General features: G+C 41.4%; 1 protein-coding gene across 1 annotated transcript in view; it reads right to left on the bottom strand.

The window, feature by feature from the left end:
• The window catches only part of LRRC49 (leucine rich repeat containing 49), a 249,223-nt gene that overhangs the window by 12,917 nt on the left and 210,444 nt on the right, over positions 1-25,862 (bottom strand). Inside the window, 2 exon segments of the mRNA XM_030188617.1 lie at positions 2,664-2,773; positions 22,413-22,598. Coding sequence (XP_030044477.1) covers positions 2,664-2,773; positions 22,413-22,598 — 296 coding nt within the window.

Genomic DNA, 25,862 nt, shown 5'->3' with positions numbered 1-25,862 from the left:
TTCCAGATATTTTTCTTTTTGCCACCAGGAAGTCATTTTGCTGTTATTGGCAAAAAAAATGTTCATCACGTAACACTGCCCATATCACAACCATGAAACACCCCCTCTGGGAACTTCATTTCAGCGACTAGCAGACTTGGACTTTTTTGTTGTTGTTTTTGTTTGATTATGTGCTCTAGATAACAGAAAACAGAAAAACGTCCAAAAATGGCTTAACAGACAGATATATGTATTTCTCACAGAAAAACATGTGCTCTAGATATTTTTCTGTGAGAAATACATATATCTATCTGTTATGCTATTTTTTGGATGTTTTTCTGTTTTGAAAATGAGCCCCAAAATGTCACTTTATTTTATTTATTTTCAGCACTTGATACACAAGCGATCCCTGAGGTGGCTATGCGATTTACAATTTCTATTACAGGTACTTTGCATTGTCCCTAATGGGCTCACAATCTAAGTTATATATTGTAGTCATCAAAATCCATAAGATGAAGGACAGTCCATACTGTTATCTATTAATATGTAAAACAAGCCCTCATCAAAACACATAAGATGTAAGACTGAATATTAATTAGACTTTTGTATTTTACCATGTTGTATGCTTTCTTGGTTGATAACATTTCATTTTAGCATAGGCCCCATTTTATACAATGAGACCTAGTTACTAATAATTGGGTTAACAGTAAAAAAAACACGTCATAACAGTAGCCCATATTGATAACTTCCCCCCTTAAATTGCTAAAAGGCAGCTTTAAAATTTATCTGGATAGTGGCCCTATTCAGTTGCTATCCAGAAAAGTTATAGGTTTAGTTTAGCCTACACTATTCACTATTCGTTGTTAGTACTGCTAGATTTCTCAACAGCTTTTGACACTGTGGATCATGACATCTTGCTAGCACGACTGACAGAAACAGGTATCAATGGAACAGTACTTGCCTGGTTCAGATCCTATCTATCAGACAGGCAACAATCCATGATGATTGGCAGCAACTCATCACCACCATGGACACTGACCTGCGGGGTACTACAAGGATCGATACTGTCACCTATTCTGTTCAATATCTACCTCAAGCCACTAGCTGAGCTGATTCGCTCAATGGACACTCAGTTCTACATCTATGCGGATGATGTGCAGCTACTCATACCCATTGAACCTGACTTACCTACAGCCTTGAATAAACTGATCACTTGTCTAACATTTTATTTTATTTATTGCATTTGTATCCCACATTTTCCCACCTCTTTGCGAGCTCAGTCTGGCTTACAATAATCAGTTCAAGAATCGGCTAAACACAACAAACGTTGCCTGAACCCAAGTAAAACTGACATACCTGACATCAAAATCCCTTTTGGGAAGTATGAACTCCCCCTCAAATCACAAGTCAGAAACCTTGGAATACAGTTAGATTCAACACTTACTCTGATTCCCCAAATCCAAGCAACCTTCAAGAGCTGCTTCTACTATTTGCAACAGCCACGCTGCCTCTCTCCTTACATCGAGAAGGTAAATCTTATCCCAGTTGTGAATGCCATGGTAACATCAAGACTGGTTTACTGCAATGCACTATACAATGGTCTGACCACAAAGGGCCTACACCAGCTCCAGTTGATTCAGAATGCAGCAGCAAGACTCATAGAAGGTTGCAAGCGACGTGACCACATCACACCATTTTTGCATAAAACTTCATTGGCTACCAGTACAATACAGGGCTAAATTTAAAACTCTATGTCTGATCTTCAAGGCCCTGAAAGGAAACGGCCCCGAGTATCTGAAGAACAGGATGATCCTCCACATACCGCCAAGGACACTAAGGTCCTCCCAAGGACTTTCACTAACTACACCCTCTCCAAAACACATTACACGATGTGATACCCACAAGCGAGCCTTCTCCGGAGTAGCCCCCACACTCTGGAATGCATTGCCTGAAAGGCTCCGCTTAACACAAGACTACCTCTTCTTCAGGAAGCAGGTGAAAGCTTGGCTCTTCAACCAAGCCTTTAATGGAAGAAGTAACTAACTTGTTATTCTCACTCACACACACAAGGATTGACACGGGCTGCATATACTGCAGCAGGACATGTTTATCCACTCCTACCTTAGCTGAGATAATATTGAACCATCTCTCTGACCTCACGTGCAACTTTCTTCAAATCAATCCTTACTTTCTAATTCTTCCTACTTTCTTACTCATCTATGTGTTACAACTTTGCCTTACTCCTCACTACCAATTATAATGTTCTAGTACATATTGTGTTGTCATTGCAAGTAGTATACCATGCCATACTTTGTATTGTTCTTCGAATATTTTTACTGCTCTAATTGCCTACTGCTCATGTTTGATCTATTCTTACTGTACACCGCCTTGAGTGAATTCCTTCAAAAAGGCGGTAAATAAATCATAATAAATAAATACATATAGTCAGTAGTCCTACTTATAAGAACAGCAGTACTAAATACACGGAATACGTTAAATGCTGGTACCACTTTTTAACTTAAGCTAGTGAGCACACTGGCTGAATAGTGGGTTGAAAAAGAACAATGCAGAAATAAACTGAACTGGTCAATTAACAAGAAAATAGATTTGTGAAATCATTCTAACCTTTTCTCATTCTATTAAAAGTGTTCCTAACTCTCCACACTTGTAAGGAAACATTTTACCTGGATTCCCCAAGCAGAGAAAAAAGTCGAAACTGTGGTAAATCAGAGGATGCTACATATGCCAGAATTCCAAACAGTTTTTCAGCCATAACTAAATCATTTGAAGAGATCTGTAACAGAGTGGGGGAAAAAACAGAGTTTGAACTACTGCATTTAAGCCAATTTTCTCACCATAAACATGTCTTGAACCTCAAGGCTGATACAGAAATATACAGAAACATTTCCCATCATTTTGGGTGACACGATGGATGATGTCAATGAAACTACTACTGGACTCAGAAAATGTTCACAGCAAGAGTTTATTGATAAAGACTGGACTCGACACGAGTCGTGTTTCGGCCACTCTGGCCTGCCTCAGGAGTCCATGTGTGTTGATGTTCAGTTGATACTGTTCGAGCGGTGTCGCTTGTACTTACGTGCTACAGTGAAGTTACTTCACCAAAGCAAACTTCGGCTTTACTAAATATTTCAGATTCTTTCTTCAGGAATCAACTGAACATCAACACACAGGGACTCCTGAGGCAGGCCAGAGTGGCCGAAATACGACTCGTGTCGATTCCAGTCTTTATCAATAAACTCTTGCTGTGAACTTTTTCTGAGTCCAGTAGTAGTTTCATTGACATCATCCATCGTGTCACCTTCGCTGTGCCTTTCTCCTGGGTTCTACCATTGCGGAGGTTTGTTTTCTTCTGTAATTGTCGCCATCATTTTGGGTGCCAAAGGCTTGATCAAAAAACTTCCAAGCACACCTGGATAACTTGCCTACACATGTTACATCTTATGAACTCCAGAAGGAAGCTCTCTTTGGCAAAATGCAAGTACTACAGCGAGCGTTAGAAGTAAATTTCAGAAACAGATCATACCAGGGGCAGACTGAACATTCGGCCAACCGGGCAGTGCCCGAGGACCCAGAGGCTCTGTCTGGATGCTTGCCGCACACTTGAGCCCTCCCCAGTCCTACCTTTAAAGGCGTGCCACTGGTGATCTAGTGGCCTCTGCGGGGGGGAACACGTTTTTTCCTGCCCGTTGTGCTGCCTCTATTCCCCCTGCCTGGCACTGTCGTATTTTAAAAATGGCGGCTGAGACTCCCTGCGGAAGTCTTGTGAGACTATCGAGACCCGCAAGGTCTCAGCCACCATTTTGAAAACATAGCGGTGCTGGCAGGCAGGGGAATAGCGGCAGCGCAGTGGGCAGGAAACAACATGCTCCCGCCCACCCCCCACAGAGACCACTAGACCACCAGGGCCCCTCAGGTAGAACTGGGGCAGCAGGGACGTCGACTGCGGCGTTAGGGGGCAGCAGCGCGGCGGTAGGGGGGATGTTGGGCAGGGGGCCCAGACCACCCTCAGTGCCCGTGGGCCCAGACCACTCTCAGTCTGCCCTAGATCATACTACACATACCCTGGCTTAGGAGCGAGGTTCATTCCTTTCATAGTATGCACAAAACTAACCTACTTGGAGAAATTGCCCTCCTTGATATTCAGTGGAAGGGTGATCACTCAAAATTATCTAGATATTCAGTGCAGTTAAGTAGGTAAGACCGCTACAGAAAATAACCAGTTCAAGTTATTAGGATAACATAACCTTGGAGAGCTCTGTGCGGACCAATGTACCAAGTTAACTTTATCTGTATATGTTTATAAGAATTGTCTTATTGTTACATTACTATCATGTTTTACCATTATCATGTTACCCAAGATCCTTCTGTACTACTAAATGTCTATTTTCTTATATATTTCCATTATTCATGATTTATTGTAAGCCACATTGAGCCTGCAAAGAGGTGGGAAAATGTGGGATACAAATGCAATAAATAAATAAATAAATAAATATTTCTTTTATAAGATTTGTTATACTGCCATTCATTAAATATCAAAGCAGTTTATATCATGGTAAAGAGTTAAAAGAGATAGTAGGCAGACAGAAGCAGAGCAGTCTACTGAATGACACATGCTCTTTCTACTCCAAGAACAGTATCTAGCCCTCCCAAAAAGCCTGGCTCAATAGGTAGGTCTTAAGGGAGGCCTTAAATTTTAGTAGTGACATCTCTAAGTGAAAATATTTAGGAAGCGAGTTTCATAAAAAAGGGACAAGTATATAAAAGGCAGATTCCCAGACAGAAGTCAAATATGATTCTGAAGGAGGGAAAATGTCAAGCAATTTGTCGTTAGAGGATTGCAGCTGTTGCAAAGAAAAAAGGGGGGTGAGTATATCAAAAAGTGCTACAGGCAGGCCTACTCACATGGCCTCATATGCAATGACTAATATTTTGAATTTAACTCTGTAGGTCACTGAAAGTCAATGCTATTTCAAAACTAACAGAGTGACGTGTTCACTGTAGCGTGCATGATGGAGGAGCAAGATGGTACTGTTTAGTACTAACTGCAGAGTTAAATATCAGCGCCGTCTGGTTAAACTTAAACCACATCCCCAGCACAGGCTGACAGGACAAAATTTATGCAGTCTGCAGGAGAGAGGAATTTTAAAAAGCCAAGTTGTTAATTGGACAAAACTTCTCAATACTGGCTTCTTTGTGTCCCGAGTATAAAAAATACTTAAGCCTTGCTTATTTTCTAACTTTTATAGATTTCAAACAGATTTCCTTTTTTTCAAACATGGATAACATTCTCGAAAAAGTTCCTTCTCAGTTCAGATACTTTAAAAACCCATCTGAAAAGTTTTTAGCACTGCCATGGTCTAATTTTTACAATGGAAATAGCAACCCTGCATTTGGTTCTGTAATATAGTGTAAAATAGATTGTTGACTAATGTTTGGATAATGAGCATCAGATCATACAGATGGGCAGGTTTGGTTAATTAAAAAAAAAAAGGAGATCTAATCCCCACAGGCAAGTTGTGAAATAAAAAAAAATTCTGTAGAAATGGTTAACTGCTTAGCTATATGCATTTTAGTCTAAAATCAGTCTCTAAATAAGAGTCTCATGCTTGGATCATGTGTCATGTTTCACCTCAGAGAGGGCTCACTTCACCCAAATCAAACAGGCCACTTTTCAAAAGGATTGCTCCAGTTGGGCCTCCTTGGTTGAAAATGGTTTCCCTTTAGTAGCTAAAATTATATTCACAACTTGCATACTATGAACTGGATTTTAAAAGACTGGGAGTTTTGGAGGGAGGAGGGAAGGCTGTTATTCAGGATAGGTAAAAAATGTGTGTAGATTTGATTTTCAAAACTCCATACCCTGTTTTACACATCATAGTTGCCACTTGCCAGCTCATGTTTGATCTATTCTTACTGTACACACCACCTTGAGTGAATTCCTTCAAAAAGGCGGTAAATAAATCCTAATAAATAAATATATAATTGAAGACCAAGCGTTACTGAAAATTGCCCTTCAAAGGTTTTATGATGAGCCATTCAACTAAACCTACCCTCCTTGCTGTTTTGGCTCATGTGAGTACTGAACTCCATGTTGCAGTCCTGCATATCTCACCTCTAAAAACCAACCTAAAGTTTACTAATGACACTGCAATCACCTTAACAGCCTGGGCTGTGATGTGCTCATCCAGGCTGATAGAGCATAATACTGAGAAATACAGTCTGTTAGCCAACTGGAAACTGAATTAAACTACACATAGACTGGTCTCAATGAGGACAAAAGAAACAGACTTGGATATATTTACCAAGGATTTTGCAGTAAATTTGATATACCATTTTTGCACGTAAAGGGCCAGATTCCATATATGGCAACTAAAATCCAGGCACATTCAATTCAATTCATGCACCTAGCGGTATTCTAGAAGCTGCCATCTTCATTCAGATGTGGATTATAGAATAGCGCATAGGACGGGTGGATGCACCTAGATTTAGGCGCAGCCATTTACACCAATAAAAAGCTGGTGTAAATGCCTGTGCCTAAATCTAGCCCCCCCCCCCCCCAAATTCTGTGATTGATGGCCCTGACACACCCACACTCCTCCCATGACTGCTCCATTTTGGCTGTGCACGTAAATTCCAATTCTGCCCAATTAGGATAATAATTGGTTGTTACTGGCCAGTTATCAAGACTAATTGGCTCATTACTTAATTTAACAGTGTGCGTAATTTTATGCGAGATACTCAGCATACCATATATAGAATCCTGGGAAAAATGAGTGCCCAGGGGAGGAAGTTTGGTGAAGAGTGGGCAGATATGCAATTTTTGAATTATTGTACACATGCATATTTACACCTGCTCCTGAGCATCATAATGTATTTGTCTTCAATATAGGCATGATTTCAGCAGCATTTGTGCTAGTATTTTAGAAAGGCACACAAGCACCTATTTGCCTATATAAATCTAAATAATAGGCACCTTCCCGCACTATAAGCCTAGGATGTTTTAAAAGTATCTCTCTATATAAAACGCACCTCCAACGTTCCATTGAAGCCTCACTTTCCCAACATTCGAAAGTGAGGCGGCTGAGACCACTTTTTTGCTCCATAAGTGTCTGCCCCGCCCACGTGTCAAACGTGATGACGCAGGGGGCGGATCAATGACACTCATGCAGCAAAAGCGCTCAATGACGCCCCCCCCCCCGGCGCAACAACATGGCCCCTCCGCGCTGCCCCACCCCCAAAGCTGCAGAATGCAGGAGGTGCAACCCCCCCCCACAAGCCACCCACCGTCGCGTTGCTTTGCCGGCGGGGGACACGAAACCCCGCCAGCACAAGTCCTGTCTGCTGACTACGGCGTGATCTTCGGCGTTGCAAGCCTCTGCAGGCAGGGCTTCTGTACGTCTGACGTCCTGCAAGTGCAGGACGTCAGACGCACACAACCCCGCCCTGCACAGGCTAGCAACGCCGAAGATCGCTGGAGTCAGTCAGACTCAGACAACACAGGATTTCTGCTGGCGGGATTTTGGGTCCCCCGCCAGCAAAACTACGCGATGGTGGGTGCGATGGCGATGATGGGTGGGAGGCCGGCGGCCGGCTGCATCACGGTGGTGGGATGGCGGCGGGGGGGGGGGGGGGTGCATCGCGTGGAGGAGGCACTAAGCAGGATCTCCCCCCCCCCCCCCCCCAAAAAAAAAAAACAGAACTATATGGCAGCCCATGGAGGGATGAGGTGTTGGGTCTGGCTGGCTGGAGGGAAAGCATAGGAAGGGCAGGAGCTTTTGGGGGTGGCAGGAGGGGATCAGGGGATTTTGAAGAGAATCAGAGTTATGCAATTTTGAGCTGTCCTAATTTAACCCAGTGACCAATGTGGGTGGTCAGTGCTGAACATCATTGGCACTGCATAAACCACAGTGCCTGCCCAGTACTGTCCACAGCGCCCCCCCCCCCCCACCTTCCCAAAAGTCCCTTAAGCAAAAGTTCAGACACAAGGAGGGGGAGGATGAGGGCCGGAAGAGGTCCAGAGACCACAGATGGAGGCGGGGGAGGGGGTCCTCACAGCACAGACGAAGGGGGACGGGGGATCCACAGCCCTGACAGGAGGGCAGCAGGGAGACATAAGAGGAGGAGGGGGGGAACACTGACCAGACAGAGAGATGAGGGATCCTGCGACAACACAGTGGCACAGGCAGACGGAGGGGGTTCTCTCACTCTGTGTCTCTCTCACTCTCAAACACTGTCTACAACACACGCTATGTCTCACACTGGATCACATTCACTATGTGTCACACAGTGACTCTCAAACACTCTCTCACTCTCATACACTCTCGCTGTGGCTCACATATCCACTCAAAACACACTGTCAATCTCACACACAAACACTCTCTAACAGACACACTTGCAGCCACAAACATTCAATCTGTCTCTCTCACATAGTCACTCTCACACAAACTCTCTCAAACATACACACTCCGAGGAAAACCTTGCTAGCGCCCGTTTCATTTCTGTCAGAAACGGGCCTTTTTTACTAGTGTTCTATAAGACTAAGGCATTTTTTGTGTTTACAAATGGATTAACCCTCGGGAAGAATATTGCATAACAATGCACGCAACTTCATTAGTTGGAAACCTCTTTGGTCGTGATTACACAGAGAACTACTATGTTGATTACTTTTGCATTGGAACCTGATCAAAATGCAATTTTGAAACTTTCCTTTAGACATTTGGAGACGCTCTTTTTGGGTTCAAAAGTGCACATATTTCCTGATCTTTCAAGAGCAACACTGATGAGGCGTAAGGCTTTCTTGGCCTTACGGCCTAGAGAGAGTTAGCCTTAGGAACCAATTTTGTTTTACGTTTTCCTTGTTTATGTTTTGTATTGTATGAAGGTAAACAATTTCAATTTTTTGACCCAAAACAGCAAATTGATTTTCTAGAAGCTAAGGAGGAATTGAATGTCATAACTAATTCTTGAACGTATATGGCAGGCTAGAAACAGAAATTGAAGGGAGCATTTACCAGCATTAGGAATTATTTTTTCTAGAATAATTATTTCTTATATCTTGGGTTCTTTATTTCCTGACTAGTGGATGAAAGATTGATGTATATTTTCCTAAAATGTCTGTGTGATTTTTTATTTTTTAATGTTTTCTGATTATCTCTGATATTGTTGAGATATGGATTTGAAAATTCAATAAAAAAAATAAAATAAAATATACAATGTAGCAATACAATAAGTAATAGTGTATAATATCAGTATAATACTACAAATTCCAGAAAAAATTATATTTAATCCAACCTGTGAGAGAGGGGGCTTTCATACAGGGCTTGCTGACCTGAACATGTACACCCTGCAGGAAAGGAGGAACAGGGGTGATATGATACAGACGTTCAAATATTTGAAAGGTATTAATCCGCAAACGAATCTTTTCCAGAGATGGGAAGGTGGTAGAACGAGAGGACATGAAATGAGATTGAAGGGGGGCAGACTCAGGAAAGATGTCAGGAAGTATTTTTTCACGGAGAGGGTGGTGGACGCTTGGAATGCCCTCCCGCGGGAGGTGGTGGAGATGAAAACGGTAACAGAGTTCAAACATGCGTGGGATATGCATAGAGGAATCCTGTGCAGAAGGAATGGATCCTCAGAAGCTTAGCTGAAATTGGGTGGCGGAGCAGGTGGGGGGAAGAGGGGTTGGTGGTTGGGAGGCTAGGATAGGGGAGGGCAGACTTATACGGTCTGTACCAGAGCCGGTGATGGGAGGCGGGACTGGTGGTTGGGAGGCGGGAAATACTGCTGGGCAGACTTATATGGTCTGTGCCCTGAAAAGGACAGGTACAAATTCAAGGTAAGGTATACACATATGAGTTTGTCTTGGGCAGACTGGATGGACCGTGCAGGTCTTTTTCTGCCGTCATCTACTATGTTACTATGTTACTATGTAATAATCACCTACACTAAACACTTATATGCCCTCAATGGTAGCTAAAATCCCACAATAAATAAGGGCCTACAAACTTCAAAAGCAGCATCGCTCAAAATGACTTGCTCACAGTGGCAAGTGCCACTGGCTCTTCCCTGTGGTTGTGACTTGCCATCCTCCTCAGTGACATCATCATGAATAGCCTTGTCTGTTTCAAATACACAACTATTTCTGAAAGCCATGCAAGCAGCAGTTCTGACTGCAAGTCCAAGGAAATATTTTTTGGGAAACCACCAAATCCAGTGTTTAGTGTATATGCTAGAAAAGGGCTAAATCTAGCCCTAAATCAATAAAACTGAAGCTACAGCAAAAAACCCAAAGCCAACAACCAACCAAACAAGTTAAATATCTTCTTCAGCTGTCAGTTGCTACAACTGCTTCATCCCACATTGTGCTATACAAGCTAAACACCTGATTCATGTTTTTTAAAAATGGGAGCCTCAGATCATCAAATGGACCAGTACAAACGAAAGGGCCTCCCAGGAATTTATTTTTTTATTTGTTACATTTGTATACCACATTTTCCCACCTATTTGCAGGCTCAATGTGGCTTACATACCATTATACCATTGCATACCATTATTAAATCATTATTTAGTATCCCTGACTGTAATAAATGGTTTATGGTCCATACAAAGGCACCTGAAGGATAACTGTTCTCCCAAAATAAAGTTGCAAGTTCTTTCCCCAAGAAAGAAAATGCTTGGTCAATGAATGGAGGCCTCTGACCTGAAGAAGGCCCTGGAGGCCTTGTGTCAGTGGTTCCCAAACCTGGTCCTAGAGGCACCCCAGCGAGTCAGGTTTTAAGGATACCCATAATGAATATTCATGAGAGAGATTTGCATGCACTGCCTCCATTGCATGCACATCTATCTCATGAATATTTATTGTGGATATACTGAAAACCTGACTGGCTGGGGTGCTTCCAGGACCAGGTTTGGGAACCACTGCCCTATGGTATCACTTACTGGGGAGATGTTTCTTCTTGTTCACTGACCACAAACCACTAATGTGAATCTACAAAAATAAAACCCTAGAGTTGTGAGATAATTCTCAACACTCAAGCCCTTCTTATTGTCAAAGTACAGGCAAGTCAAGGATAATTTAAATACTGATTTCTTTTCCAGGTAGGTAGGACTTCCTGAGATAGACATTCAAGTCTAGGGCCTTCAACTGAAAGGAAGGATATACACAGCAGTTAGATATGCCCCTCCAGGAAACTTATGACAGAAAAGGAATCCCGAAACATAAAATCATAATAATCCTGGGGGAAACAGTGCAGGAAGGCATGTACAGCTTCCCAAGAAATATCCTAAAGCATAGAATTCCACCTAGTTGCTTCTCAAAAATGTGTCCTGCTTAGAGAAGAACCAACAGATGGAGATTGATAAATCAATCAATCATTGCTTCTATTCCACCATTCCATGTACACGAGTTCAAAGCAGATCACAAAATTAATCTATAGCATCATAAAACATACACAGCAAACAAAATAAAATCATACATAAAGACAGACTCAAAAGCAATATTAAAGATATATGTCGACTTTTTTTTCCCAGTTAGCTACTGTATATAGCTTGTTTCAATTGAAAATCTATAAGGAATTCCACAACCTAGGTTCAACAAGGGAGAAGGCTCAGTCCTGGGTTATTGTCAGACAGACATATTTAATCACAGCTAGATATCCAGTATCTGATGACTAAAGAGAATGAAGAGTAACGAAGTATAAATATGTCACTCAAATGGCGAGGGTTGTCAACATTCATGGCTTTTAAAAATCATTACAACAAAACATTCCTGCCATATGGTAGTTAACCAAAGCAAACATTTTGGCTGTGGGATAACATACTTGTGAAGACCAACAATAGTAAACAGTTTTGCTACAGTGTTCGAACTGACTAACATATGTAATAAGGATTCCAGTGCACCCATATATGTAGAATTACAATAATCTAAACTAGACAACACACGACTAAAATATTATCTTACATTTATCTAAGGGAAGAAGATATTTCAAACGTTGTACTATCGTAAGTTGCAGCTTTAACAACTTTTAAAACATATTTCACATCAAGATAATCTTGAATGCAGACGATTACCTAGCAACATTGTAAATAACAAAATAAATGCAATAAATGAAAGGAAGTAATCACTATATGGTATGATCCATGATACAAATACCATAGAAGAATGGCACAAAAAAGTAGTAAGTAATCAAGCCGCACACTTTTCCTATTAAAATCCCTAAACATCTGCACACTCTTAAGAGTCTCCAGTGGGGTCACAACTGTACGCTATTGTCTAAAAAAAAAAAAAAACCCCAAACCATAATTGAGAGGGTTTGAAGAAAAAATATGACTCATTTTCAAGTTCAATAACATACTTACAGGGAAACCAAACCAGAAAAGTAGTATCCAGGGAATGCAACTTCTGATGCATGGACAGAAATTGCTTCCTTCTCTCCTAGATCCTTTTGCAAACATCAAGAAATATCACTGCTTTACATTCCAAGGAAACCTCACACTGACAACAAAAAAAAGAACATTACTGAATTCTTGGCCTCAGCAAAAGGTATCAATATAGTTGCCCACTTAAAACACCCCTTCCCCAGATATCTGTAGGAGTCCAGTCAAATCAAGATTATCCCTTGAAATATCACCAGCTCTTTCTTCTCTTTGCCCCATATTCTTCTTCATAGAAGGAAGGTAGTAGATATTATTGACATAGGGCATAGTAGAATTTTGAAATTTCAGCACCTTCCTCAAATACTTATAAAAAAACATTCTTAGGGGAAACCTGCAGAAAATTCAAAATGCAAGCATTCAAATATCTAGCAGTATTTTCCAGATTCTCTATATCAATGCACTACCACATTTTACCTTTAACCAAGGATACTTGGACTGCTTTAACAAGGGTGGGTTCTTTACCCAATTTTTCAACCTTCTAGAACCTAGAGATAGACAAGGTCTCTTGAGCCTGAACTTTAAGAAAGGTTTAAGTAGCAAAAGCAGCAAACCCAGAGCAGACCTGATGTATGGACACCACTAATACTAAAAGAAGATGGTAATCTCCACAACACAAATCACAAACAAATAAAGAAAAAAGTGGGGGAGGACCAATCCAATACCGACACAATGGTACGGTATGCAATTCTGGTCACCACACCTCAAAAAAGATATAGTGGAATTAGGAAAGGTATAGAGAAGAGCAACAAAAATGATTAAGGGGATGGGACGACTTCCCTATGAGGAAAGGCAGCAGCCAGGGCTCTTCAGTTTGGAGAAAAGACGGCTGAGGGGAGATATGATAGAGATCTATAAAATAATGAGTGGAGTGGAAGCTACAAAGTAGTAAATTTAAAATGAATTGGAGAAAATATTTCTTCACTCAATGTATAATTAAACTCTGGAATTCATTGCCAGAGAATGTAGTAAAAGCAGTTAGCTTAGCGGGGTTTTAAAAAGGTGTGGATATCTTCCTAAAAGAAAAATCCATAGTCCATTATTAAGATGGACTTGGGGGAAATCCACTGCTTATTTCTAGGATAAGCAGCATAAAATGTATTGTACTGGTTTGGGATCTTGCCAGGTACTTGTAACCTGGATTGGCCACTGTTGGAAACAGGATGATGGGCTTGATGGACCTTCGGTCTGTCCCACTATGGCAACGCTTATGTTTTTATTTTAAATAGATTAAACAAGTTCTTCAAAATACATGTCATAAAAATGAACCGACAATGCAGATCTGCCTCAGAAGTCAACAAATCAATGCAGAAGTGTATGAGCAACAATGTTCACAAGTCCCTGCGAATGAAATGCTGAACTGCACAAATCACAATATCTATAGTCAATTCAATAGAGGTGCTGTGGGATTATGATAATTCATTGAACATTTTCAAAATACGGAACAGCCACAGCAAAATGAACACAGCTAAAAATCAAATCTCACCACTGCCATCCAATATAATCACTGACAACTTCACCGTGGGAGGAACAAATAGAGAAGATGACAATTCCCCAGATAAAACTTCTCTATTAGGGACCCACTCTCCACTTTTCACTCCCCACATCAGCAACTCCAGAAGCCAACATAATCCCCTATTCCATCTCTGCAGAACTTGTCCCTCCAAACAAGTGGACTCCTTCAGCACTTCTGAGTTCAGCTCCTCTGACCTTCCGGTTTTTGTAAGACTCTCCAAGGTTGGCTCTCCCCTTCCAGAAGCAGTACAACAAGACCTAGCTGTCTGCAGGGCAAGTGATGTGGATAGTTGTGCCGATGAAGGCAGAAAACAGCTCAAGAGACTGAGTGATACATCACTCCCTAGGCCTCAGCACAGGGAAACATCCTGGCAAGGAATAAGACCCGAACGGTAAACTGGCCAGGTCCCACAGAGGGTTGTAGTACAGGAGGGCAATTTCAGATCCATCCTTTATACTTCATGGTAACAAGGCAAAAAGAATAAACAGAGAAAAGATCCTACCAGCTGTGAGAAACTTAATGCAACAGTGGCTGGCTGAATGGCCCTTTGCAACAGCTTTAACTTGATTTTCAACATCAGGTTAGAATCAAGCATAACTATCAGATTTCTAACTTTGGACAGAAATAGAAGTGGGGCTACTCCACAGTGATGGTTTTGCTGATTCAAGAATTAAGCTAACTCCACCCAAGGACTGCAAACCATGTGGGGATTTTCCTCTAATTCAGTTAGAAACATGACGGCAGATAAAGGCCATGTGACCTATCCAGTCTGCCCATCCTCTGTAACCCCTAATTCTTCCTGTTCCTAAGCAATCCCACATGCTTATCCCATGCCTTTTAAAATTCTAGAACAGTCCTCGACTCCACCACCTCCACCAGGAGGCCATTCCATGCCTCCACCACCCTTTCTGTGAAATAATACTTCTTTAAGTTACTCCTAAGCCTATTCCCTCTTAACTTTGTCATATGCACCCTCATTCCAGAGCTCTCCTTCATTTGAAAAAGGCTCTCTTCCTGTACATAAATACCCTTGAGATATTTAAACGTTTCAATCATGTCTCCTCTCTCCCAGCATATACATGTTGAGGTACCTAAGCCTGTCCCTGTGATTTTTGCATTCATTAATTTTGCATTAATTTTGTAGCCGTCCTCTGGACCGACTCCATCCTGTTTATATCTTTCTTTAGGTGTGGTCTCCAGAACTGCATGCAGTACTCTAAATGGGACCTCACCAGAGACTTATACAACGGCACTATCACTTCCTTTTTCCTGCTGGTCATGCCTCTCTTTATGCACCCAAGCATCCTTCTGGCTTTGGCCATCACTTTTTCTACCTGTTTGAAAACAAGTCCCACTCTTCCTTCACACACTGAAGCACTACACCCCCTATACTGTACTGTTCCCTCGGATTTTTGCAACCCAAGTGTATGACCCTGCATTTTTTGGAATTAAACCTTAGCTGCCAAATATCGGTCCATTCCTCTAGCTTTGCTAGGTCCTTCCTCATGTCATTCACACCCTCCAGGGTGCCCACCCTGTTGCAGAGTTTAGTATTATCCACAAAGAGACAAACCTTACCAACCTTTCTTCTGTTGTGACACACCTGACAGATGATGTTCAAGTGTGTGGCAAACTGAACACTAAAATTTTCAGCTGAACAAAAATAAAATCTTAAATATTTCACTGCTGTTAAAAATGATGCAAAGGAAATATAAAATATTCTTAAACAGAATTTATTTTATAAACTGTTGCTAAAACTGTATGTTTCTCAAAGAAGTTTTAATCTTCAACTTACTTTATCTGTGAGAAGTCTGGTACTAATATAGTTTTTGATAAGGGGTTGAATAGTAGCAAATTGACACTAAACTTACTGTCAACATCAAGAAATGTCTACCCATTCTAGAGTCTATACAGAGCTAGGATATTTCCTCTTACAGCTGGTCTTTCAAAACAAATATATGCTTAAATTCTGGTGTTACCTCAGAAAACAGCAACACAAAATCCCTCCACTGCCAGATACTGTGAAGTAACACAAAACCTTCAAAATATGTTACTCAGGAACTGTGTAGCAAACAGAACCTAGGAATAGCAGACCAGCAGCAGCAGCCCCGCTGGAGCAGATGGAAGCAGCTACCATTGGGAAAAAGCAGGAATTTCAGATAGCAGGCCCTCTGGATCTCTGCTTTTTCCAACTTTTAAGCACAGATGGTTGTTAAGGAAAGCACACGTTTGCTGTCTACGCCAAATTATTGGAGATACAGCAGTATGTCCCGACATACTGGTTGAGAACCACTGTTTGCTTCAGATTGGCCTAGGTTTTAGCAAAGGGTTTGTTTTGTGTGGTGGTGGCAAGAAACCACAACTGTCTCTGTTAAACCTTTAATATAAACTCTCTTGGCTCTCTTTGGCTGCGACAGCAGCTGTTAGATAAACGCTGTTAAGAGAAGTATGTTACATTGCAGCTGTAATGCTTTTATTCTATAAAGAGTGGAGCCTGGCTTTTTTTTCTTTGTTATGACAGCCCCAGTATTGTGGACCCTGAAGCAGCAGTGCGAAACGCTGGCCATCATTGGTCCTGGGGATCTTATTCTGATGCGAAGCTGGCTCATACGAAGTCCTTTAAGGTAAGTGTGACATTCGCAAGAACGTGTATAAACTATTACACTCTTTAATGTAGACACTTGTGAGTATTACTTATTTTGGACACTACAATGAATGAAAGGTTTTTGCCAATGTCTCCTAAGCCTATCATTTTGTCCGCGTGGTTTGCCGGAGACATTTTGGATAGTGCAACTTCCACTATCCCCGGAAGCAGGTTGTTTGACCGAAACGCTACGTTTCATACATGTTTTAGCTTGGGCAGTGGTGAACTCTTTCAGCGCTGAGTCTGCTAATGCAGATAAGTAGTCGACAGTTATATAGTCCTTGACACATTGTAAGCTTTATTAGAAAATTGTTACGAGTTTTGTCTTTATATATTTTTTTCTCATAATTTCCTAGTTTTTCCAACAAAATATGAATAAAAAAGTGCAAAAGTTTTTTGAGGTTTTGGTCTCGGTTGGCAAGTGATTAATGCTATACAGTAGACTCAAGTGTTTGTGATAGCTGTGCGCTATGGGAGACCTAATAGCCTGGCCACTGATATAAATCTGATGCCTCTGTTTCCTTTTTTCCTCCTTTTGCTTCAGATGTAGTTTTCTTTGCCCAACATTGCAAGTTCTTTTCTACCTTTTTTATTTATGATTGTTTATGTGGAACATTAGCTGGCATTCCTCATTGAGGATTGTTTCCCTTTATTTTCCACTAATGAAGAAGAGTAGATCATTTTGATCGTTAAAGCTCTAGAGATCGTTAGACCAGGAGCTCTTTGAGGCTTTTCCTTCCTATTTTTTTGATTTTCAAGCAGTGTTTTTCCTATATGAGATATTAGTTCTCTTTAGTTTTTGAGTGGAACATACTGTTTGGAGTGTGTGAAACCTTTAGTATAGAAAGGAAGCAGAACCTTTTCTTTATAAATCTATACTATGGCCAAGAGGAAGACTGTATCTTCTGGATTAAGATAATGAAAGAAGCTGTTATTGGAACCCAGGGGAAATAAAATGAGACGTTTATAAAAAGACAGAGGCTGCAAGAAAGGCCCTGTTTTCTGCAGCAATATAAAAGTAGAATTGTCTTGAGTTACTATGAACTGCCTACATACCTGGTGTACTGGCTTGTGACTGCGGTACTGAGGACATTAAAAAAAACCTGATATGGCACAGTCTGAGGACCTTTTTAAAAAAATAATTATAGGCACTGAACTACAGTTATAATAATGGCTCAAACTAGGCTGTATAATATTATTGTATTATAAGTATCTAGACTTGTTTTGTTCCTTTAAAATAATACATAATAATACAGAAACACAGAAGACAATTTTAAAAACCATTTTTGTGAATAAAGCCAAAAAAAAAGTACCGCTTTGTGTACAGAAATAAGTAGAGAGGTGTGGTAGCCGTGTTAGTCCACTCTTAAAGGTTATCAACAGAAATCAAACAAAATAAAACATGGAAAAGAAAATAAGATGATACCTTTTTTATTGGACATAACTTAATACATTTCTGGATTAGCTTTCGAAGGTTGCCCTTCTTCCTCAGATCGGAAATAAGCAAATGTGGTAGCAGATAGTATATATGAGAGAAACATCAAAGCATTACTTTGACAGTCTGACAGAGTGGGAGGGTGGGGGTATGCATGGGGACATCAAAGCATTTCATTGATATTCTAACAGAATGGGTGTTGGTAGGTGAGAGGAGGGTAATAAACAGAGAAATAAACAGAGAAATACAGCTTTATGTTTTGTAATGAGTTAGAAAACCCAGATCCTTATTAAGTCCTGTTTGTTGGGTGTCAAAATATTCAATCATTCTTATTTCAAAGGTCTTACGTTCCTGTATTGTTTTAAAATTACCTTTCAGTATTCTAACTGTGAAATCACTGGTGCCGTGTTCTGGTCTTGTGAAGTGTTGGCCCACAGGGGTGGGGGCCTGACTGGCACCGGCTATTTTCATGTGATGTCTGTGCAGATTGAATCTTGTCTTAAGCATCTGGCCTGTTTCTCCAATATAGCATCCTTTGTTACATTTTTTACACTGAATGATATATACCACATTGGAAGATGAGCATGTAAAATAGTCCTTTACTTCCAACACTGACGGAAAAAGAAAAGGGCACGTTTTCGTGTAACACAGCCAGCTGCAAACTATGCCAAAACATTTCACAAGACCCCACAGTCATTCACAAAGGAAAAATATTCAACATAAAGGACTATTTTACATTCAGTGTCTCCTTAGGTTGACAGCAAATAGCAACCCCCCCCCCACCAAGCACCTCGGAGGGAGGGAGAAAGGGAGGGGACAGGACCACAGAACTGGGAGGGAGGGGAGGGACCCTTGAACTGGTAGGGGGACCCTGGAACTGGGAGGCGCACTATGGAACTAGGAGGGAGGGAAGGTGACCATGGAACTGGGACGGAGGGGCCCCTGGCACACACTCTGATTCTCACACACACACTCGCACCCAGCCTCACTCTCTCTCTGTCACACACACACACTCGCACATTCACTCTCTCTCACACACTCAATCTCACACACACTCTCTCTCAAACATACACACTCCGAGGAAAACCTTGCTAGCGCCCGTTTCATTTCTGTCAGAAACGGGCCTTTTTCACTAGTTTGTAAATAAAACGAGAAAACATTATTCACTTATTTCAACAAATTGGCAGCTATTGCAAAGCTGTTCATTCTCAGTAACTTTTCATTAACTACCTATATCCTATTTTATGACTAGGTTAAGTCAGAGTCACAGAGGGTCATTTTCGATATGACGTCTAAGTCAGACTTTGGACATTATGCGCTAAATGTCATAAATCCAAATAAACAACGTAATCATTTTTGAAAAAGCAAAACTATCCTTTTTTTCCCGAAAATACAATTTGTAACAAGGTTTTGTAATCTGTGCTTTTATCTTTTTAGGCCATTTTAGGAAAAAAAAAAAACACACAAATGAAAAATGTAGAAAATCGTACCACTGGGATGTGGGAGGGGCCAGCATTTTTAGCAGACTGAGAGCAATGGGCCACCCAGGGGGCACTGCTATGGACTTTATATAAATGCTCCCACGTATACATCTCACCGTTGCTCCCTTGTCTGCTGAGCTCTCCAAAAACCCACCCAAAACCCACCACCCCCAAATATACACCACTACAATAGACCTTATGGGTGAAGGGGCACCTATATGTGGGTACAGTAAGTTTCTGGTGAGTTTTGGAGGGCTCACAGTTTCCACCACAAGTGTAAAAAGTAGGGGAAGGTATGGGCCTGGGTCCACCTGTCTGCAGTGCACTGCACCCACCACTACACTACTCGAGGGACCTGCATGCTGTTCTAATGGACCTGGCTATAACATCTGAGGCTATCATACAGGCTGGCGAGTACTATTTTTATTCACGTTTTGGGGCTGGGAGGGGGGGTCAGTGGCCACTGGGGGAATAAAGGGGAGTCATCCCTGAATCACTCCAGTGGTCATCTGGTCATTTAAGGCACCTTTTTGTGTCTTAACGTCCAAGTGTTAGGCATGCCCTAATCCCGCCTTTGAAATCCCCCCCAACATGCCCCCTTGTGATCTGGACACACTTCAGACAAAATGCATAGAAAATACCGATTTGGACATTTTAAGAAAAAAATCCGTTCAAATAGTGCTTTTTGACACTTTTTGGAAGTTTTTCTCTTTGAAAACGAGCCCCATAACAAAAATTCACTTGATCAGAAGGAAGTACCCATTTTTGCATGTTTGAGTACACAAAGAACAGGAGAGGGACCACTCAAGTTCTTGCAGCCAGCTAACAGGGAAAAATGCCTCAGAGGGCAATCCCAGGCCTGCATCCACTGGAGGGGCAGTAAGGGGGGCCGTAGAAAACCCCTGTGGCTGAGCTCTTTTAAGCATATATGCATTATGAAGCAATAATACAAATTCAGGGGAGAAAAACTCACCCTGGGCACCCGGTTCCAGTCTGGGGCTAGTAGCTCTTTGGCCAGCCTCAATTTGAGGGCCCCCTCCGGTCTCCAGACCCTCCGCCTCAGCAGGGGTCGCGCCATGTGGTGCTTTCAAAATGGCGCCAGCTGCCAGCTCCACCGAGCGGGAAGAATCATCGCTCGCCATGCTCGGGCCGGCTCTTATGCCTGAACAGCACGTTTTACAGAGCCCCGCTGCTGATCTGCGCTTACCACACTTGGAACAGTGCTTAACACTCTCTGCAGCCATCACCGAAAAACGGCGGAAAATTCAAAATGGCGGCTTCGCGCCAAAAAGTCAGAAAACAGTCTTACCTCACTGGACCGAGTATACAAGCTCTGGTCACGCTGTAGAAACTGAAGAAAACCTCTTGCTTTTTTTTTTTTTTTTTAACGCTATGAGGAAAGTAGAGAAAACAGCAAAAGAGGCAATCAAATCAACTCCGGAGGTACAGAACAGTGGGAAAGGCAGGGAAAGGCGAACCAATGTGCCTGCATCCACCAAGTATAGAGTGGGAAAGAGCAGGGAAAAGTGAAACTAATGTGCTCACATCCACTGGGGGGATGGGTAAGGCAGGGAAAGGGCTAACCTATGTGCCTTTAAAGTGAAGCTGCTATAGCCTCTAACACCCCGGCTAACAACTGGCAAGCCAGGAGCCACCCCCAGGCAGATTTTTTAAGGAGCTTGATCAAGCTGCAACCACCCTGCTTGGGGAGATAGAGAATACTGAAGAGGCAGTGGAGCTAGCTGACCATGTGGCACTGTAAAATTTGAGTGCTCTCTATCTCCCCCTGCAGGTTGATGGACATAACCCATACGTAATGGCTTCATCTGCTTGATGACAAGGAATAATGTAATTTCTTTCATGAGAGTTATCAGCAACAAAACCAAGAGGGAAAAAAAATATAGGTAGGGAGTACATAGGCAAATATCTGGAGATGTGCTAGGTCTGGATATTTTCCTTTTACTGAAAGATGTTTGGCTAAAGTAACCCAAAAATTGGCAATACCATGTACAAATGGGACATGTAATAGAATTAGCCTCTAGAACAGGGATGCTCAATGTTGAGCCTCGAGGGTCTCAACCCAGTCAGGTTTTCAGGATTTCCTCAACCCTCAAGGACTGACATTGAGCACCCCCGTTCTAGAAACTCTCCATATTTGCTTCCAGCTTAGTCCACAACTGCAAAATACTGGAGTAACTCTGCCGAACTCCCAGTAGGTACCACTCAAAATCCAATTTGCAAAGATACTGACACAGCTTTCATTAATGACTTTACTAGTTTTCTGATTTTGTCTTCTGAAATTAAATTTGGCTTAGATTGCCCCATCCCTGATGGGTCCCTTTTTTCCTTAAGAATATCTTTCCACTACAGAACCTCCAAGTGCTGATGGTCAAATAGATTTCACATATCTACAGTAGAGTTTCAAGAAAACAATCCCATACTTCAATGCAGAATGCAAGGCAGATAAAGTAGAAAAACTAAAACAAATTAAAACTCCTAAAGATAAGCAGCATATTTAAAATGCTGTCCTTTATCCTCAGCAAAGTTATGTTTATATTTCATTTTTAATTTTCATTTATTGGCTCTTATATCCCACATTATCCAAAAAAAAGTTCAGTTCACATAGCTTAGCAATATTAGGACTCTCATTTTGCTCAACAATAAAATTCAAATCCATATATATACAATTGCTAATACAACAACAACAACAAAAAGATCACTATTAACCCCCATTTACAAAGCCGCACTCGCGGCTGCCGGTGCGTAATACCGACACAGCCCATTCACTTTGAATGGACTATATTGGCATTGCCATGCGGCTTTGTAAACAGGGTGGTAAATAAATGTATTTGAATTACAAAATAAAATCATATGCATGCGTGAGCATCCCTTGCTTACCTCTGTTCCATTTATTTTCTGCAGATTGAAGTGGCTCAGCCGGAACAGCACATAATACTTCCAGAGAGTGAAATTAACAACCGGATTTCCCTGAGGATCCACTGTCAGTTGGTCAAGGCGACGAACCTGGGCTAATGCATTGAACTGCTGGAACATGGTAAGGTTTGTCTCCTTAAATTTAAGATGCTGCAGTGAGAGAGAAAGATGCAAAGAATGTGTATCTTAAAGGAAGAGGCAGCACATCACAATGTGAATAGTTCTAGCTTTACCTTCAAACTACAAAATGGGTCAACTGAGCATTACTTATTAGTGCAGATTTGTTTTTCTTTGTAGACCAGGCTCAAAAATTACCATCATTTTGCTCCTATTCTCAAAACAAATTGCAGAGTTTGATTTTAATGGGGCCCTTTTACAAAGGCACATGTAGCGCATGCCTAAACGAGACTACTGCTCCCCCCTTGCAGTAATATTAGATTTGGCGTGCACCCATAATGCCTAGATGATTTATTTCCTCCCATGTGCATCATTTCTGGTTGTAATTAACAGTTGGCGCATGCCGACCAGTCACCATGCTTGTAGTGCATGAACCCTTACCACCAGATCAATAGGTGGTGTTAAGGGCTCAGGCTGGTTTTGGTTATGTGGTGGTTTCAGTTTTACCACATCCCTTTTCCCGTCCCATTAAAAAAAGCCCTTTTTTGCAGACACAGTAAAAACTGGCCAGCACGTACCCAACACATGCGCCTAAACTACCGCAGGCCACTTTTTACCGCAGCTTAGTAAAAGGACCCCTTACTTTGATAGTCTCTTAAGTAATCACAGTGTTTAAATAACCCTTGCAGTAAGCCTCAGATACAACAAGGTGCTGAAAGGTTTACCAATGTTGGGGTAGAGCTACCTATTACAATGTAAATGGATAAACTTTTTGTAACTGGTAGAGATTTAAGGAATTTAAATATTCTTTCACTATTGTCTGCTTATCACTGCAGGCTATACATTCCAGACAATGTACCTTGCAGGACCACAAATAAGTCTGGCATTCAGGTAAACCAAAATGTGAAAACTGACCTGATTCTTAGACCAAATGCATGATGAACTTGCACTCTTGGACATCCTGAAACCACACCTATTTATGGCCCAGGAGGACTGGAAATAAATATTCTTGCTTTTGATGGCTAGAGACTTTCACCTGCTTCATTCCCAACAGAACACATTCAGTATTCTCTTGACATGACCCATAATCTTTTGTGCCTTATTCCAAAGATGAGAATAGGGTAAGGGCTTAGATGTTACTATGTCGAACGGGGGAGGAGGTTTGGATGGTGCCATAGAGAGTGGGAGTCCCACAGGTTGATTGTTTTTATAAGTTTCCATCAGTTGGTATGAGAGACCATGAAAGATCTGCAAGGCACATGCACTTTAATGGCTGCCCTTCCTTTAACAGAATCCTTAAGGCACATGGGTGATCTGCATATCATTATCTTTGTACATTAAGCACTGAAATCTGGATTAAAAAGATGCTGGATTAGCACACTTTCGTGTATCTCCACTAAAATCTAAAGCTATATGTTATGATTTAATTTCCTTAAATTCTGTTTTTTTGCAGATATGCAAATGTTTCTGGTTGGAATGAGAAAAGAACATGTCTCTGTACTTTGTTAATGAAATGTGAATGATCCCATTCTACAGCGAGTACCTGGAGTACCCCTGAAACTGCAGAGTAAGTATGGAATTATAAATACTGCCACACTAAATAAAAACCTTTAAGACAACTTATTGTAATTATTCAGTATTATTATTTAGAAATGAATCATTCATATCTTGTCATCAGCTGTGAGTTTTGGGGCCTCAACCAGACTATAGCTTGCTGGAATTTCACAATCAACCAAAAAAAAAAAACATTCAAAAAATAAAGTTATACAGTTTATTACAGTTATTTTTTTTTTTAATACACGCAACAGTTTGTTTCTGCTTTTTCTGGCTTCCCACTCAGGCAGAGCTAGAACTGGAGTACAATGGTGTAAGTACAAATTCCAGGTCCCCCAGGGTGGTGAAGGAAGATGAGGACGCCCTCTCTGAGGATCTAGGAATGGCAAGAAGGTGGGAGTCCATCATCTTAGAGGCTCCAGCCCTTCCTGTATCCTTTTCTGACCCATTCCATACTACTCTGGCTCTCTCTTCACTTGGTACTAAGCCAAGCAAAAAAGAACCATAGTCCTCCCAGCAGAGCTGCTGAAATAGCACCAGTGTCTTCTGGTGAACTTTGAGCTATAATGAGACAGCGCCAATGAAGGGCCTCTGAGCAAGTGTGCACTCACAAGCTCTGAACGGGTGCTCTCTCATTACTGCAGGTCAAAAATCACCATGGAATGCCCTCCATCAACAGCTACAGAGCAGGGACACTCAGCCTCCTTTGTGCTTGAGCCTCCTGCATTGCAGGGGAAGCTTAAGCAGCATTTATATAAGTGCTACGATTCAGGTGCCACAGGCTTCATTTGAGTACCATGAATGAACCAAGGCTTCTTCCACAATTTGGCAATCGTAGGCACCAACTCCAAACCTAGGTGTTGCCACTGAATGACAACTGGTGATTCTTCTCCCCAGGGGCTGTGGATGCTGCCTCACAGCATCCAAAACTTAAGCAGAGAATCAAAATCCAGGGCTTTCACATGGCAATTTTTTAAACTATCATTTTCCAAAATGAGTAGTGCCATTTTTTAAGAACTCTATAGCCAAAGAAATTGTCCATGAGCTTACTAAACATTTTGTTACAAGTAAGGGTACCAAACGTTAATCAGATGCAATTATTTCACGAGTGTGTGAGTTACGATTGTTTTTGTAAAGCAATGAATATTGCTGCTGCCAATTTGAAACATTACAGCACTGACAGATATTTAGATTATGGATTCGGCCTTCTGTGATAGCCCCAGCTAAAATGATAACCAAACTAATCTTTTGGACTCTGCCAAATAATAATTCCATGAAGCAGACTGTGTCACCTCTGAGTCTCCCATATCAAGAATAGATGGTCTTTGCAAAAGGTCTGATATGAATTCAGATGTAAAACTCAAACCACACTGCCATGTGAGGGAAGCCATGATGTTCAATAGATAATAGCAATGATTAATCAACAAAAAGGACAAGAGAGTCTCTCAATATATAAACACAAAAAAACCTCTCGATGTAAACTGCAAGATACTTAATACAATACGAAATTCCTGTGAAGTACAGAGAGAATAATAATGAGAAAGGGAAAAAGACTCTGTGCCCAAACCTCCACCCAATATATGTTTTTAGTAGGGTTGGAGGAAATAACACGGGTCAACCTTTTTCATCGGCATAAAAACCTCTCATCTCTTATACTCTTTATTGCTAAAAAAAAATTCACAGGAATGACATATATCTCATGGATCCAAAAAATTAGAAGTGAAAAATTACTTAGCTTCTAGA

Source organism: Microcaecilia unicolor, chromosome 1 (assembly GCF_901765095.1).
Source record: "Microcaecilia unicolor chromosome 1, aMicUni1.1, whole genome shotgun sequence".
In the NCBI taxonomy this organism is placed as follows: Eukaryota; Metazoa; Chordata; class Amphibia; order Gymnophiona; family Siphonopidae; genus Microcaecilia; species Microcaecilia unicolor.
This window is presented reverse-complemented; position numbering and strand designations above follow the sequence as displayed.